This window comes from Kwoniella shivajii, chromosome 5 (assembly GCF_035658355.1).
Source record: "Kwoniella shivajii chromosome 5, complete sequence".
In the NCBI taxonomy this organism is placed as follows: domain Eukaryota; kingdom Fungi; phylum Basidiomycota; class Tremellomycetes; order Tremellales; family Cryptococcaceae; genus Kwoniella; species Kwoniella shivajii.
This window is the reverse complement of record NC_085912.1, coordinates 1,487,094-1,504,910: the sequence shown is the minus strand read 5'-3', so window position 1 is coordinate 1,504,910 and position 17,817 is coordinate 1,487,094. Positions and strand designations below refer to the sequence as shown.

General features: G+C 41.7%; 6 protein-coding genes across 6 annotated transcripts; 4 read left to right on the top strand and 2 right to left on the bottom strand.

The window, feature by feature from the left end:
• Window positions 1-23: 23 nt before the first annotated feature.
• IL334_004296 (uncharacterized protein) lies at window positions 24-2,113 on the bottom strand (the record flags this gene model as incomplete). The annotated part of the gene is made up of 4 exons (XM_062936015.1): window positions 24-1,089; window positions 1,188-1,862; window positions 1,938-1,989; window positions 2,071-2,113. The coding sequence occupies 4 exons, from the start codon at window positions 2,111-2,113 to the stop codon at window positions 24-26; spliced, it is 1,836 nt and encodes a 611-aa protein (XP_062792066.1).
• A 735-nt stretch (window positions 2,114-2,848) lies between these two features.
• Window positions 2,849-4,580, top strand: IL334_004295 (chaperone DnaJ; the record flags this gene model as incomplete). The annotated part of the gene is made up of 5 exons (XM_062936014.1): window positions 2,849-2,862; window positions 3,150-3,287; window positions 3,367-3,527; window positions 3,592-4,200; window positions 4,276-4,580. 5 exons carry the CDS (start codon window positions 2,849-2,851, stop codon window positions 4,578-4,580), a joined length of 1,227 nt encoding a protein of 408 aa, XP_062792065.1.
• Window positions 4,581-5,580: 1,000 nt separating this feature from the next.
• Window positions 5,581-8,247, top strand: IL334_004294 (uncharacterized protein; the record flags this gene model as incomplete). Its single annotated transcript, XM_062936013.1, has 7 exons — window positions 5,581-5,600; window positions 5,672-5,774; window positions 5,862-5,891; window positions 6,000-6,565; window positions 6,662-6,742; window positions 6,886-7,198; window positions 7,258-8,247. The coding sequence occupies 7 exons, from the start codon at window positions 5,581-5,583 to the stop codon at window positions 8,245-8,247; spliced, it is 2,103 nt and encodes a 700-aa protein (XP_062792064.1).
• A 372-nt stretch (window positions 8,248-8,619) lies between these two features.
• IL334_004293 (uncharacterized protein) lies at window positions 8,620-11,982 on the top strand (the record flags this gene model as incomplete). Its single annotated transcript, XM_062936012.1, has 9 exons — window positions 8,620-8,757; window positions 8,955-9,325; window positions 9,411-9,710; window positions 9,799-10,163; window positions 10,325-10,505; window positions 10,559-10,667; window positions 10,812-11,239; window positions 11,346-11,628; window positions 11,710-11,982. The coding sequence occupies 9 exons, from the start codon at window positions 8,620-8,622 to the stop codon at window positions 11,980-11,982; spliced, it is 2,448 nt and encodes an 815-aa protein (XP_062792063.1).
• A 364-nt stretch (window positions 11,983-12,346) lies between these two features.
• On the top strand, window positions 12,347-15,260 carry IL334_004292 (uncharacterized protein; the record flags this gene model as incomplete). Its single annotated transcript, XM_062936011.1, has 7 exons — window positions 12,347-12,559; window positions 12,644-12,798; window positions 12,879-13,490; window positions 13,547-13,648; window positions 13,723-13,876; window positions 13,946-14,696; window positions 14,770-15,260. The coding sequence occupies 7 exons, from the start codon at window positions 12,347-12,349 to the stop codon at window positions 15,258-15,260; spliced, it is 2,478 nt and encodes an 825-aa protein (XP_062792062.1).
• Window positions 15,261-15,783: 523 nt separating this feature from the next.
• On the bottom strand, window positions 15,784-17,779 carry IL334_004291 (uncharacterized protein; the record flags this gene model as incomplete). The annotated part of the gene is made up of 2 exons (XM_062936010.1): window positions 15,784-16,038; window positions 16,139-17,779. The coding sequence occupies 2 exons, from the start codon at window positions 17,777-17,779 to the stop codon at window positions 15,784-15,786; spliced, it is 1,896 nt and encodes a 631-aa protein (XP_062792061.1).
• Window positions 17,780-17,817: the final 38 nt, after the last annotated feature.

The window sequence follows — 17,817 nt, the reverse complement described above, 5'->3', positions numbered from 1 at the left end:
CTCACAGACCAAGGTGATGACTCCTATTCTTCTATCTCATCTTCCCCCTTTATTTCGTCTTCTTGAGTACCAGGAACGGCGTCAGAACCTGCCGAAACGAATCTATCTCTCAAACTTTTCTCACTTGCACTTCTGGGTAAAGAAGCTATTGTCCTACTCGAAGTTGAAGCCAAAGTCGAATCTTCATCGGGTTTGAGTACAGTTGTACTTGATATTGGAACTGGTTTTTCACTCATACCATGAGGAGTCATATTCCCACCTTCACCCGTTCCAGGTACAGGTACTTGCATATCTTCATGTCCATGTGCGTGAGTACCGTTTTTGTTTTTGATTGGACTTGTATTTCCTTTAGTATCTGTATTATGTATAGGTGGAGAAAGTGATATAGGTCCAGTATCTAGTTCATCTACTCTACCTAGATATGATTGATGTGCAGGATCCGAATGTTCAATTGATTCATATTGATTATCACTTGATGTATCAACTGATCTTGATTGACTGTCGTTGGAAGAAGATGTCGATGTCATTTCTACATCTTCTCTTTCTATATCGGCGTCTTGAAACATGTCGTTTGAAGCGGGTTCAGGTTCTGCTTCTTCAGGTTCGGGAGTCGGGGATCTTGGATTATTTACAGATGATGAAGAGGAAGAAGAGGATGGACCACCAAACATTGAATCTTCATTCAACATCAAAGGAGACATCAAACCATCATCTAAACTTCTTTGACCACTGGCATTCCCATTTGTTAGACCTTCTATACCACCAAGCGATAAATCATCATTCTGAGTTTGACTTAGGAATGGTATAGGACTAAACATCGGTGTAGTTGATCCGGGTGGCATTGTCGATTCGATATCAAACCCATTCTCTGCATGCACAGATCCAGATCCAGATGATGAGGATATTTCACCTATAGAATGAGGAGTAGATGTGAAAGTTGGTATAGGAAGAGGAACATATGAAGGTATTGTCCACGATGTAGTTACTAGTAATGATTTTTCAATAGCACGTAGAAATTTTCCAAATGTTGTATGGTGTTTTGTGGGGTCAAGAAGAAGTTCTGATAGGCGTTGAAGTGTGAAAGGTGGTCTAAACATGATATTTGAGATCAGTGAGCCGAAAAGATATTATATGACAGGCTGCATCAGACCGTGAGTGAAATGGTATTGGACCGAATGACAACTCACGAATCCATATCTTCTAGTATGTTCACTAGTCTGTCTAATTCCTTTTGACCCTCTTCCTGATCCATCCAAGCTGGTAATATCTTCCCACCGATAGTCGTCTCTTCATCGTATTCATCATCCATAACAGCCGGTCCTATAGTGACTATTCTCTGTCCTCGCATACCGTTTAATCTCGGTGATACTATCTGACCTCCGGAATATGATGGTCCGGGAGTCGAATCTGACCTTCGTCTATTCCGATCTAGCGGAGGGAATGGCGGTATGACTAAACCACCGCTGGTTGAAGGTTGAAAATCATCTAAAGTCATCAAACTTTCTAATCTACCTGAACTTGGAGTTGCTGAAGGTTCAACTTCTGTCGATCTCAGACCGGCTCCATCTTCACCTCCTATTCCAGTCGTCGCTCGTGTTGAGTTATCAGGAGTCGAGGCCGAATCTGAGGTTGTAATTGAGGTCGATTGAGAAGGTGAAAGTAACAAGGATTCTGAAGGTGGTTTGCCCCCTTCCTCGTCTTCTTCGGTTGAAGGTTTCAACGAATCCACTGTGATAGGTACGGGTCCAATGATCGGTGATTCAGGTGGTCTATAAGGACGTGGAGGTCCTCTTGATAGGAATAAGGGGAGTGCGGATGTCAGTGATTGATGAAGATGTTCACGTAATGTCGGCCAGTCAGAGCTATCAAGGCAGAACATATAGTCAGTATTGTTATTCAGCTCGATCACGACAGAATGTGCAGGAGATTGGCCTCACTCGAATGTATTCGTTTTGGACAGTTTCTCCAATATAAGGTCAGAAACACCATCTAATGATAAACGTCGAAAATGGATTAGCAAGCAGGTACGCGATTGACGTTGTGCTTATTCGAAGAAAACAGCAGACTAACCTCGTCGTCTATCCTCAAACGTCGATGAGGTGGATTTAGCCATGACGCCCGGGTTGATTGGAGAATCTATCAAAGAATTTAAATGTCCTCTTTAGTGATTGTTGGCTGCGTTCTTCGCGGTATGTCGGTCGCTATTTGTGTGAGTTCAAGGAAGTAGAGACGATTAATTACTGTACATCATGCAAGTCACCTTCGAGAGACGAAAACAATAGATCGTACATTAACCGAAATCAGAATACGTAATCAGACATCACAATCATGGTTCTCACGTGCACGTGAGCGGGGTAAGATGATTGAGGATGGGCGGAGATAGCACCGGAGATTCGAATGCCGCGGTGTGAGTGTGGCACTTTGAGCTGGATTCAAGTGGAATCTACCAGAATTATCAATTCACTGACCATGCCCCTTTTCTCGCTGTTGCCCGCCGGTGAGTCAAATGCTTTAAGTAAAGAGATTGTGTAGATTTTTTTGGGATTTCACGTTTAATGGGAATGCGATTGAGGAGAGAATTTAGACAAAAGAGCAACTACCAATTCGTATTATAAATCCTCTTTAACAGTCTCAAGAATAACCATCAAAACACGCATACTAAGCGTACTCACCACTCCATACTATACCACCGAGGTAGACTGCACAAGTGCTTAATCAGCGACACTGCCCAACGCGTCCTTTTCCTCTAATTCAATTAATCGACTGTAGCCAAATACATCAATCCTTTCCTTGTCTTCCTTTCTTCTTCGACACTTCAACAACCCAACCTCAATAGACATAACTCAACATGGTAGCCGAAACGTAAGTGATCGAACCTCATGCACAATCTTCCCGCTTTCTGCTTGGGGAAAGTGATGCGTTTAAGAGGAAGATTGTCGAATGGTCCGGTGAAGTCACTCTCTCGCCGCTGCCACTTCTACTGTGTATGCTTCGATTTCTTCTCCAACATACACCAACAATCGTACTAGCTCAGTGCATGCTTAGTCTTTTCGGAGAGAGGACGCCTTACTTTGGAAGGGGCTTCTTCCTTGGTTTTGAAAATATATGCTGACCATCCTTTTATTTTCGTTTTTTTGGCTCTTTTTTAGTGAATATTACGACATTATCGGTGTTTCTCCCGAAGCTGGTGACAACGAGATCAAGAAGGCCTATAGAAAGAGGGCTTTGCAGCTTCATCCTGATAAACAAGGAGGTGACCCAGAGCTGTTCAAAGAGCTCACTCATGCGTAAGTGATAGCGACAGCGAGAAGGTCTCGAAAATTGAGCTAGAAATCAGCTAAAATCCAAAAATTATCACTTTTACAGCTACGAAGTTCTTTCGGATTCGAACAAACGAGCAGTATATGACCAAGCTGGTAAAGCTGGATTAGAAGGAGGTGGCGGTGGAGGGGGTGGAATGGACCCTCAAGACTTGTTCAGTCAACTGTTCGGAGGGGGTGGTGGATTCTTTGGTGGTGGTGGTGGCGGTGAGTGACAGACGCTCAAGAAGCGTGGATCTCGGTCCAACAAGCTGATTTACGCCACGTTCAGGTGGATCACGGAACGCTGGACCTCGTCGTGGAAAAGATCTCGTTCATCGAATCAGTGTCACACTCGAAGACCTCTACAAAGGAAAAGTACAAAAGCTCGCATTATCCAAATCTGTCATCTGCAAATCATGTGAAGGACGAGGAGGTAAAAAAGGAGCAGTATCAACATGTACCGGATGTCAAGGTCGAGGTGTCAAAGTCATGTTGAGACAATTAGGTCCAATGATGCAACAAATCCAACAACCATGTGGAGAATGTGAAGGTACAGGAGAAATGATGAATCCTAAAGATAGATGTAAACAATGTAATGGAAAGAAGACAAACTCTGAGAGAAAAGTACTCGAAGTTCATATCGATAAAGGTATGAAATCAGGACAACAAATCAAATTCGCCGGTGAATCAGATCAATCTCCTGGGACAGTTCCAGGTGATGTTGTTATTGTAATTGAAGAAAAGCCTCATACACGATTCCAAAGAAAAGGTGATGATCTCTTTTGTGAAGCTGAAATCGATCTTTTAACCGCTCTCGGTGGTGGTGAATTCGCTATTGAACATTTAGATGAAAGAGCTTTACACGTCACTATCGTACCAGGAGAAATCATCAAACCCGGTAAGTGTTCCCTTATTGGATGTGGTTGACTCTTTACAAGGATTGAGCTTATAATCTCGTTCAAACGATATATAGGCGCTCTCAAAGTCATCTCGGGTCAAGGTATGCCTTCGTACCGACATCATGAGCTTGGAGACCTCTACGTCAGACTCAACGTCAAGTTCCCAGAATCAATTCCTGTAGACGCCATCCCCCAACTCGAAAAAGCCCTTCCCAAACGAAAGGACGTACAAAAGTTCCCCAAAAAGGTTCATTTGGATGAGGTCACTCTTGAAGAGCCAAATGACAGACAACGACGAAGTGCTGCTTCTGACGGTGATGATATGGATGAAGATGATGAGGAAGGTAGACCAGGTGTTCAATGTGCTCAACGTGAGTGATCTTTTTAAGGACGTTGGCCAATTTCATCTGGCTATACTTTACTGATATGTTTTTCTTGACAGAATAGAGTAATTGTTTACAAACCAGCCTGACCCAAATCAACAACTTCTCCTTCTTCCCATCACCTTTAAGCAATCTTTTTATCTGTCATGTCAAACAACCATACGATCAATAGATAAAACGCCATCGTCCTTTTCTCTACAGATCATTTTTCCTTATACCCCCTTTTCCCACTATTTTCGGGTTGTTTACGGCGTGACGAAGAAGCACGAATCGTTGAATATAGAGAAGAGAGATCAGACGAGCGTATTCATTACTTTTCCATATTATGTGTTTTAGCATCTTAGACTATTTATGCACGTGATTCATACATGTCTCGCTTCGATGAGGAACGGCAGAGATCTACTTGGTCTGTCTTGCTTGATTTGCTTGCTTGCTCTACTTTGTGACTTACTTGAATGTATTTGCAGGATGAAGGGGTGCGATTCATCCAAAATGGCGAGTGACTTTGATTTTGTACAATCTACGAGTATTTTCCATCCGAATGATGTACAGTATGCCGAATCGGGAAGGAGGTATGAGAAACCCCAATGCCGGAGCGGCCAACGGTGACTGACTTGTGAGTGATGAATGACCATGACTCGCTGACATTTTGCCATATACTGGTGACTGTTTACGTTAGGAAATCTCTCAAATATATCAACGTCATTCCTTGTTGATTTTTTGTTGAAATAATAAAAATAGAACTTCGTGTCTCTTTCGCATTCTTTGCATGCTTGTTTCACAGACTGTTGTTGGATTCTCTTATAGACAATATCTGTTTACATCTTCACATCTTCAATCCTGGATTCTGCACTCCTAGATCTGTGTTTGATCTTTCGAAGATGTCTCATAACAATAATAACATCATATAATCATATAATCCTGTAATTTCTCATATTGCTCCTGAGTGCATCTACGATCCTTCATTCGTTTCAATTCGGCTTTTTGAGAGGCAAGATGTTCAATTATATGCAAATGTGAGTTTCTCCCTTGCCCTTTTCTGGTAACATTCCAGAGCTGATGGATGTATACATATTGTTGCCTCTAGACATTTATACTTTATAATACCACCAATCGTACTCCTAGGATTGATATATCATCCTTTAATTGGTAGAAGAGAAATACTAAAGTTCATATGGCTGGGATTTATGGTGTGTTTCAATATCACAGTCATACACTCTTGACCTATTGTTGTCCATTGACTATCCACTTTATTGATGTATGCTTCTCATAATTAGGCAACGATATGGACAACGCCATGGGATAATGTATGTCTTTTATTCTTCCTACTGCCCCGTTCATATATGCTCTTTCCCTTATGAAATTAGACTTGGCTACGTCAAAAGGACGAATGCAGCTGATCAGACATGATACAGTTCATACTGTCGCATCAAGGTTGGTCATATCCTCCAGGATCGGTAATTGGTAGGATAGGATATATACCTATTGAAGAACATATGTTTTTCATCTTACAACCTATCCTAGCCATATTATTGAATCTGATATGTACACATGCGAGACCGATACCGTTCGACTTGAATCTCAAGATCACTTCCCAGGACTTGGCTAGTAATGTTGAAGAAGATGTACTAGGTCAGACATTCGGAGAAGATACTTTGAACGGTATAAAAGGTGATTCATCCCAAGAACCAATACCGAAGTCAACGTCAAATATAGAAGAGAAAATACAAACACTCCCTCGAAGACCTTTCGTCTCATTAATATGGATTGCATTATCCTTGATTGGTCTCAGATTAATCATGAAGACTCAGGAATATCAGAAATTATCTTATGGGTTAAATGAGGAAATGTTCTATCTCGGTTGGATATTAGTATGGATTTGTCCAGTCATTTCATTCTTGATATTTTTGGGAGCGAGGTGTACGAGAGAAGATTGTTTGGCACTTTGGATAGGAACTTCATGGCTATGGTATGTTGATACGTGAGTACACCTCTCGCATTTGCTCGCCAGTAAAGGATAAGCTGGTGTTTGCATTAGGATTTGAGCTAATTTCGCATGTTATTTTGGGATTTGTAGATTCGCATTAACGAGTGGTAGTTGGTCAATATCAAGACAAACTACATTAGGTGTGGAGTTATGGTCAGGGCTGCCAATTGAGTACGTTTGTCATCAAACTCTCCTTTCCATCTCCCTCTTTTCGTCTTCAGCACCTTTTTCGTCATATACCCTGTTTCCTCCATTCATACAGCTTCCGCTCGATATCGCAAGGCAGTGGGACTGACACATATCACCTGTCTCAGAGAAGCACTCTTCTTTTTCCTCACGACATATCTCATAATCCTCTCATCGTCTTTGATTACACATCTGCACACCCTTCTTCTGCTCTGTCCCGAACTTCCTCCTTGTCCACCTTCCAATCCAATCTCGCACATCGCCTTACTCGCGAAAGTAGCTCTCAACCGTCCTAAGGTGGATAAGCGTGTATTGACTGGATTGCAAGAAGCAGAAAAAACGCTAAAAAAGGGAAGTAGTAGTTTCAGCGTAGCGAAACTTGCTTTCGGCAGAGAAATGAGAATTGGTTTGGTGGTGATCTATGCTTGGTGCAGGGTGACTGTAAGTTCCGCTTCTTAAATACGATGAACTCGTCCTCGACGCTGATGACCTGTACATAGGATAACCTGATCGACGATCCTTTCCCTACATCTCGCGAAGGAGAAACTCCTTCCCGTGAATCACTAGATTCAGCTAGACTAGCAATCCTTTCTGCAATCCGACAACACCTAATAAAGACATACGATCTCGCTTCAGAATATCCAGCACCAATTTACCCTATTCATATATTGAATAAAACGTTAGACCAAATACCAAACCTGACGCAATCCGATCGATCAGCATTTCATTTGTTCTCATTAATAATACCACGTCTCGTTCCCATATACCCTTTTCTGGAATTGTGTGACGGCTATTTGACTGATCTCAAATTCCCCTCACGTCCTATTTCGACCTTGTCAGAAACCGAAAACCTAACGGATCACTTACCTATCAAAACTGGCGGAGATTTAATGAAATATGCAGATGACGTAGCTGGAAGCATAGCAAGTGCGATCTGTTATCTATCTTGGTCGATCCTTGATTCATCATCGTCATCAAACAGGCCGGTGGAAGAATATACTTTTGCGAAAGAATTACACATTCAACATACTTCAAGTGGATCCAATGAGAATCAAGAACTAATAAAGAGATTGAGAGTCATTCGGTCAGCTAGAGAAATGGGTCGAGGACTTCAACTAGTCAACATATCAAGAGATATCGCGAAAGACGCTCTGATAACGAGATTATACGTTCCTATATCATCATTCAGATCTGCAAAACCGATTCTTGGAATCTTATTTCCCTCTAAATCACCTGCACCTCCACCTTCCTACGCCCCCTACTCTCTTCCACTGCTAGATATAGCAGATGATATACGTCTCAGATCAGAAGGGGCCATTGAAGATTTACCCAGAACAGCAAGGGGTGGTACGAGAGCGATGGTGTCTAGTTATTTCGAAATCGCTTATGCTGTAAGAGCGAATAAAGGTCAAGTGGATGAGAAAGGTATCAGAGTCAGTAAATTCAAAAGGATAAGGAGAGCAATGAAAGCTATGTGGATCGGGTCATGATAGATATAAAAGGTGTCTCTTTTTAACATGATATTGGGTTCTGATGCATACAAACATATATATTGATATTACGTCATCTTTCCTTATCTGCTTTTGTTATCCGGATCCGAGAGAATGCACAAGGTGATAGAATACTCGAGTTAAGCTTAAGTCATACAGATGTCGTTGTTGACAGCAATAAGATCACAACCCATCTCTTCTCATTGATACTCCATTACTGATACTGGCCATCATCAGTTCGCCGAGAACGGAATTGCTACTCTTTCAAACATCAATCCGAATCTCATTCTCGGATGATGTCTCATCACCAGACAGTTGCGGAAGTGCATCTCATTCATCATCTCGGATCCGAATATCATCCCGTCAACAATAATGCAACCGCCTCCGCGCCCATCTTCGACTGTCCCAATGGGGTCCATGCCGGGACTCAATCAGAGAAAGCAGAATATAGCATGTGATGGATGTAGATCCAAGAAAATACGCTGTTTGAGAACCAGTAAAGATCAAATCGTATGTCTTCCGCTCAACTATCATCGTATCTGTCTTTCTTTCTTTTTTACTACTCGCATTATCTTTCGCATTGTATCTGTTCGAAACTTCTGTTACTTCCATTCATTCGCCACTCAACCCCAGAAATCATTCAATGTATGCTATCGGTGTTTAGTAAGCTGACAAATCGATTGTATTTGAATTCAAAATATATACAGTGTGAACAATGTAAAAGTAGATCAGTAGAATGTACGAATAACTACATCGATTCATTGGTCCTTCAAACGAAATCAAAATCCAAAAAATCAAGAAAAAGCTTTACAGAAGAAAATCAGGATAAAGACGGCACTGCAAGTATCACCGATACCGCTGGTAGTAGAAAGAGGAAAAGACGAAAGAGTATTGAACGTGAACAATCATTAGACCATGAAAATGAACATGAAAACGAAATTGAAAATGAAAATCAAGTAGTAGATATACCTCATACAGTTAGAAGGACAAGTAGTGGAAATACCGAAGTATCCAATTATGATCCAGGTGAAACTAGTAAACAAGGAAACTTAAATACCTATCAAGAACAATCGTACGAGTGAGTTTTGTTTAATTGACTCTGAAATATCAAGTATGACAGTACGATTTGTCTGGCTAATCTTCTGGACAATCCATCTCAACAGCTCTCTTAATTCTTCATGTCAAACAGCTCGTCATATACAGAAATTGTCTAACACCATTGCTTCAAATCCTACGACCACAACCCTCAGAGATGATACACCATCAGGTGCCCAGCAGAACCTTCTACGATATCTGTTCTCCCCTTACGATGTATCTCACAAGCATTTCAAATACGATGACATCTCAAGTATACAGTTATGTAAAGAAGGACAAGCAGATTTATGGGAAGAGCAACAAGGTGCGATATGGATGGAAGAACCTAGTGAAGCACACAAAGACATCGATATCGATAAAATGCATGAGTGAGTTTATTTCCACGTCTTGAATCCCCTTTTCTACGTATCAGAAATGTACAAGACCGATCTCTGACTCTCGATGTGGGATCCGCAGTTTAGCAGACGATTTGATCGACACGTTCTTCTCTATCGTCAGACCTAGAATACCGCTGGTAAACCAACGATTATTCCGTGAACGATACACTTCACCCCACGATCATCCATCAGGTCATATTCCACATCCCCTCTTAGCAATAGTCCTAGCGTGGGGTGCTAAATTTTCTGAACATCCCACTATATCTGCGGATAGAGAAGAATGTTCTTCCCGAGACGGTGATAGCTTCAGAGGACGACAACGGAGTAGATTAGTATCATTAATCATCATCAGAACCAGAGAAATAGCCGAAAGGAATAAGATCACAAGGATACCAAACATGGAGAATACTTTGAGTTGTTTCTTGCTGGAAAATCTTTTAGGTCGTGAGTCCCCTCAAGTCTTCTGCGATTCTCAGGCTGAACTTGAAATCAATTCCTATGTCAGAGAGTTGTTTTCTTGATGAGAAATGTAAGTTCACCTCCCCTTTCGGTAAATGCCTGTCATCTCTACTGCTCTCTTTAGCTAAGTCATTTATGATGTTCAGGCTATCAAGCAATATACCTATCTGCAGCTGTCAAGCACCTCATCACGTTGGGTTTCAATTGCTCTAAGAATTTGTCTGAAATGGAAGACGATTACAAACGTAAAGATGCAGTGAACCTTTGGTTCACTATCTTCCGGTCTGATGGAATTACTTCAGCCTTTCATAGACTGAAATCGTGCTTGTAAGTAAAATTGTGCAAGCTTGATAAGATGCTCATATATCTGCCGATTTCAGGATCAACGATGATCATGACCTTGAACCTGATACCGGTGCTAAATGGAGTATGGGTTCAGAATGGTGTATACCGCAAAGAGGGGAAAGTAGCTTACTTACGGATAGAGTAGTGAGTTCTCATGTTTCCCCGTATTAGTCAAGCGCTCCCATCACTGTTTCATGTCGTTAATATCCCCTCATAATTGTTGTCGTCTCATAATTGCCTTCTATCTCACTCAATCGCAACCGGTGCTTGACGCTGACGTCAAAACAGACGTTCTTCACTATTCATCAATCATTCACAGAAATCTGTCATCGCATCTCTCAATCATTGTGGACACCAAAAGCATTCTCACTAGGTGTTTCTTTGAGGTCACTCCGAGAATTCATACATTCATCTTCAGTATGGAGGGATGCTCATCTATCATCGATCGGGATCCCAGCTACTTGGCCTGAGAATTGGGATTTCCAACAGGCGATAACGGCTTGTTCGATAGATTGTTATTATCACAACTTATGGTTGATTGTTTACAAGGCGATAAAAGACTTTGATATACAAGAAGAAAAATCAAGTACTGGAGGAAGTTTGGTTGAGATTGATAGTATCAAAAGGAGGATCGAGGAAGAATCGGAACATGCTGCGTTGAGAATAGCAGCGTTGACCGGGGTGCTGACTGAAAACGGCTACCTAAAACTTGACCCGTGAGTCTTACGACTGAGTAGTATCACATCTTGAATACACTACCAGGTCATCGCCTGATCAAGCGTGATGAGGGAAGATAAGCTGACGATTTTATGGGCTAAATAGGCTCATTATCAATCATCCAATTTACTCTGCGGGATTGTATCTCGCCAATTTAGGTAGATCGGAATACCTCATCTGCGTAGCCGGACTAAGACAGTACTCGATAATCTTCCCAAGCCTGTGGGATCAAGCTGACCATCTGGAGAGACTATACAAGAATGCAGCTTCACATGTCATTCGAGGGTCAGTCAGAAACAACAATCTCTCAACCTCATTAGCGATGGATCACGCAATTGTTCATAACCATGACAGTGGAAGCGAACAACTAGAAGATTGGGCACAGGCAGTAAGTCCTCGATTACATCTATGAATCACAGTTAGAGCATAAGACAACGAGATTAATGACGTGATTTTCGCGGTTGAATAGCTCTTCAACCCTAATTTGCGAACAGCGCCACTACTCAGCGGAGCAAAAAGCACCAATTCTTCGAATGCTGTCACCGAGAGCGATGGTCATATGATCAACGGTAACACTGAAAACCTCTTCGACGATTGTTTCCCGCATAACAATCCTGCTCCTGTGACTGCATCTACTACCGACCCTGGTCCTGGTCGAGACCCAGTTCAATTGATGGGTGGTGGGTTGTTCTTGGGTGCAGGTAAGACAGCGACCCCATATGATGGTCACTTTTGTATTTGATAGTCAGCCTCTGTTGTTCTGATACTGTACTTGCTGTTTGTGACAACTCACGTATCGGAATGATCACTGTGGTATCCTGTTCAGTTTTATGGTATGCCACATCGTATATGTTATCCTACAGATCTTCATGACGTCATCAGTGAGATCTGCAATTACGGTGACTGCCGCTTTTTCCCATTTTTCTGCTGTGTTTCTATTTTGGGAATAATTTCAATGTTGATACCGAGGTAAACAGGAAAAAAAGAAAAAGATAAGATCTCTTCATTTACTACAATCATCATCGAACAGCAAGCACATTGTTCTCAATCTAGCTCATCGCTCATGGCCAGTGCTGCATTAGGTCAAGATTCACACTCAGCTCAGTATGGGCACCAACAATGAGTCTGAGCTGCCGACGATGAGGAGTACATCAAGCGATTCGGTACAGAAAGGAAGTCCGATCAATCGTACTCCGACATGGCATGGTTATGCCTTTCGAAAAAGGAAGATGAGGATCCAGACTTTTGCAAAGTATTGTCCGTTGGTCAGCGCTATCCTCGCTCCACTGGCAACACTTCTCGACATACCGGCATTGACTGTGAGTAATCTGAACTTCACATCCGTTTAGAGATAAAAAGTAGGGACTGACTCATGTGATTCTGTTTCTTTCTTCTTTTCGTAGCAACATTGGTATGCGCAAAACGGAACTCCTCAACCTGATCCTGAAGCTTGTCTTATTCTCTCTGCCATAGGTTTAGCTCTCAACATACTTGCCAATATCTTATTGATAGTGCGCTTCTCATCTAAGAGTCCTTGGTGGTGGAGACATTCTACCAGGTGAGCTAAATATTCACCGTGAAGTGTCACAGTATTATTCCTTTGTCATCACTCACTCATCCTCCTTTGTCTTTCCTTAGATGGTCTTTGATTTTCTGGGTAGGTAAAACGATTGTGGCAGTGGTCAATCTCATCATATTTGGTATACTTTCAAGAAATGAAGCTGGCTATAGTTATCTGGAAGGATTTTGGTGTGCGGTCATATCAGTCATTGATGCTGGAATAATATCAATCACGTTATTATTTCACTATTTTTTCGCATTCGGAAAAGAAGAACATGACCAATCTGATATAAGATCTGAAGGACGCAGATTCATGTTATCTGTCACCACGTTTATATCAATCTTAGCGGTTCAATCATTAGTTTTCGCGAAAATAGAAGGATGGTCTTATTCTGATGGAATCTACTTTTCGACTCAAGTGGCTCTTACAATTGGATATGGTGATTTCGTTCCAACTAAAACAGCAACTAAAATATTAGTGTTCCCATTTTCGGTGCTCACGATAAGTCAATTGGGTAATGAAATCGCTTTGATTATTGGTTTTATCAGTTCAAGGGCTGAACATAGGAGAGAAAAATGGAGAAAGAAATATGAAGGTGCAATGCATCAAGAAGCAAATAAAATGAGACCTAGAGCAGGTCTAATAGCTGAAATGTCGTTAATTCATAAAATATCACAACGGGAAGATTTGTGAGTATACTCATACCAACCTATCACTCATGGCGACGAGGCTGATTGAAGCGTAGGACGAGTCAGATGTACGATCTGTTATGGAGTTTACTGTCACTTCTCGTTTTCTGGGCCATAGGAGCTACTTTATTTTCTCAAATAGAAGGATGGCCATGGGGGTAAGTTCTCTTATCTCTCTTTTTATCTCGTCATGGTCAGGAGCAGTAAAGAACTGACACCATCTCTCTTATAGCGATGCGGTCTATGTTGTAATGATTCTCAGTTTGACAATTGGATTCGGAGATTTCACACCAAAACAACCCGCTGGTCGTGTGGTTTTCATCGTTTACGCTTTAATGGCTGTACCTGTCATCACCTCTTTTGCGGTTCAAACTGTCACTGGTCTGGTGAGTTGTACCACTATTCCCCTCCGGATACATGCGTGAAGGGACAGCTGACTTCAATGTTGGGTATAGCTCAGTACATATTCTGAAAGAGGTGCAGCTAGAGAAGCTTTCCTTGCTGAGCAACGTAGATCACCCGAAGCTTTCGCTCCTCATGCTGAAGTCGTGTTGAAATACCACGAGACCTACGACCAGGCAAGGAAAAGCCTCTTGAAAGGTGATGCAGCCTCAACGGACCATGATTCCGAACAAGATGAAGAGAAGGACCACACCAAAGGCGATGGAAGTGGAACATCGATCGATCGATCGGAAGAGCATCTCGAAAAATCCCAGATCTCGAGTTCGACATCAGAGTCCGACAATGAAGAAGATCTTTCGGGAAATACAATGACAGGAAAAAAGAGACATGCAGGGCACAGAGGACACGGAAGACTCGGTTCTGCCGACAAAGCTCTGAGAAAAGACTATGCCCATGCCAGAGATACAATCGAACATCGTGAAGATGAAGCTAAGAAATGGGAAAAAGTCAAGATCGAGCATGAGAACCATGACGATGATATCTCTGAAAGTGATCAAAAGGACCAATCTACTCAATCATCTCCTGGAAAAGGGAAATCATCGAAACGATCACCGAAAAATCGAGATATGATAAAAGAAGAAGTAGATGATGATACAGACGAACCAGAAGAAAGGAATTTAGAGATTGATCTATTGAAGCAATTGATGAGGAAAACTATTCAACTTGAAGCTGAAGCCAGACAAATGTTACTAGACAGTATGGATAAGAGTGTAGCCAGAACTTTGTTGTTGGCTGATAGGAATGGTGAGTACCGACTTTACAAACATGCTGGGGATGATTATTGCGGGATCCAACTAACATGAAAACCTCTCGATAGTTCAAGCAAGAGATGTTCGAGCATTGAAAGGAGATGATAAAGACATAATGGCAATCTGGCAGGATGAATCAAATAAAAACAAGTCATCTAAAAGAGAAGCAAGTGAAGCGATTGATGAAGATGATCAAAATGGTACAGCGCAATCTAAGACTCAAACGAAAGGTGAACTGGATCTAGTGACTCGAGTCAACAGATATCGAAATACCTTCGCGGAAGTATTAGTCATTGGAAGTGTCTTGCAACATCTCGAAGGAGAAGAAAAAGAAAGATTCGAAAGATGGAGAGAATTCAGGGTGGAACAAGCTGAGGATCGAGAACAAGATCGGACAAAAGGAAAAGAGAGAGTGAATCAAGAAAATGAAGCAGATTTGGAAGCAAAGGATATCAACGATGTCGCTGATAAGAAATGGGATGGTTTGAGTTCACGATTGGCTAAAAGATGGGTGAGAAAAGTCAGGAAAGAAGAATGGAGTAAATGGGATACTGTCTAATCGATGGTGAGAATTGTATCAAGGCATGGCTGGGGCAGAGATCTTGGGTTTCAATTTCTTCAGTTGTACAAGATCATATAATGCTGAACACCACTCTCGCGGTAGTGGTATCTGTTGTAGTTGTTATGATGTATTGATATACTTATGTTCCTTTGCTAGACAGCATGCATACAAGCGAAGATTAATCACTTGTGATCTCGAGAAAATCACCCTCAGTAGTCATTAAATACGTACAAATGCATGAAAACGATCTATGAAAGTCGGTATAAACATGTCACCTTTTCAATTACTTTCCCCTCCTCTGAATTATAATTTATTTGGATCTTTTTGGCTTGATGGTGTCTACTTTGCTTGAATTTTGAGCTGATTGAATATGAACAACTCTTACCTCAATGTCGAGATGTGGAAAAAGGGGCTCGATTAGGGTCTGAGCGATGCGGGTGTATATACTTTACAATGATTCAATCGGTGTTTGCTAAAAAACAGGGTATATCTCCTTGTTCTCCCTCTGTTCCAACCTCATTCAATGCTTTCCAAACGACTTGTATCCATAAACTTTGAATCCTTGAAACTTATCTTCTATAAATGTTGTGATATCATTGATCCATCCTTGTTCAGGTACGGTAGTTCCTCCTACCCAGATTTCCATTCTTGTCAATTTCCTTCTAGATAGGACTATTCCACAAATTTGACAATCCATTCCTGGGGGTGGGGGACAGTTATCATCGATGTCACCTGAAATTAGCATAAGTATGGCGTCGAGAAAGAGCTTGTCCATCTGTAACACTTAGGTGTCAGCAACGAAGCAGATATCTCGTCCCGTATAGAAAGTAGAGTGGGGAAGTTGAGCTGACGAGATCACTGGTAATATCACTTACAGCTTGAGCTTCACCGGCAATCATGATCTTGCCACCTTTTTGACACATTTTATCTTCCCACATTGGTTTAATGCCAGCTTTGAAAAAGTGGAAATTGGTTTCGTCGGGAAAGAGGAAAGTGCCTAAACCTGGTCCACCTCGAAGAGAGCTATCACCGAGTAGTTCGATAATTCTTTTCTTGGAATTGGCGATGGCTCTTCGAAGAGCTTTCCAAGCACCAAATAAGTCTTCCAAGCTGGATGCATTGAAAAGAGTTACGAGATGAGAGGAGTAGTCAGCAGCATTCGGTTGAGTACCCAGAGGGGTAGGAACGGTCACTTTGCGCTGACGAGATTTTGACGTGTCGGAGAAGTGCAATGTCCACGAGTGAGTAAGTGGGTGTATGTTTAATGAAGGTGATGTGGGAGTATCTACTGTGATTGATGGGATGATGGTCTCCTCCTGGACTTTATTAGATGGGAAAACAAGTGAGTCATCTTTTTCATCTACTTCTTCTTCAGCTTCCGACGGCGGGGTAAGTGGTCTTTCGCCACTATTGAAGGTGGTCAATATGACCTGAGGTTGGGAGTCTGAGCATTGAAAATCCTCTCCCTGTGTAGGAGGACTCTGGGGAGGAGTGAGATTAGACATATTAGGAATGTGTCTAGGAATGAATGGTGTAGCAGTGTAGGAGAGCTTGTTAAGTGTGGTGGAAGTAGGAGTGACAAGATGTTCACCTTCGAGTTCGGTAATTAAGTTTTGATTTTCGTCGTGAGGTTCTTCGATTTCTTCACTGTCGGGCGGGACTATGTAAGTGGGGATATCGCCGAAATAGATGATATTGTTTTGGATTTGTGGATGAGGAGGAGAGTCTTCTTCGATTACCAGTTGTTCGCCGATTGTATGATGATGAGATGGTGTAGAGAAGGAGGATTGAATGGTTGCTCTACTTTGTTCGGTTGTACAGATATTTGAGAAATTTACTTCCTCGGATTTATGTAATTCTTCTTTTTGGTCACTCAGTACGACTTCGACTTCTTCTTGATCTTCAGATTGTTCATCTTCGTCCTTCTGCCTATCGTCTTCTTCTTCTTTATGTTTATCTTCCTTTTCTGCAAGACTGATAGCTTCTTCCATCAGATTGACGATTTTCTTACCTTTTCTTTTCTTGTTTCTCTTCTTTTTCTTTCCCGAAGTAGACACGTTTATTTCTTCAATAGACGCTGTGACTCTATCAATATCTCTTGTATCTGTCACTGTCTGACTATGCTCTTCTGTTTCTTTTCCTGCGATCAATCTATGTTTGGTAAAACTTGATGGATAATGACTTTTTAATCTCCCTCTAATACCTTCAGCTTTCTTGGTCGAAGTAGGACTCGCAACCGTAGCTAGATTACCAAGATTATCTATTCTGATATATTGGATTTGACCATTATATTCAGTCAACATCCATTGACCTTGGAAAGCGGGAAATTGCTCTGCGAAAGCATGTGTCGAAACGTTACTTAACAATCTTTGGAGCTTGTCGGGATCATTAGATAGGTTTCGATACGCTGAGCTGAGAAATGTGTCGCTTGATATCGGATCAGGTGAATCAGGTGAATTGGGAGTTTCAGTATCAGGAGGAGAAGAAGAAGAAGAGGAGGAGGAGGAGAATGACATGATTTGCGTTCTTCAAAAGCGCTACTGGAAAGGGAAAA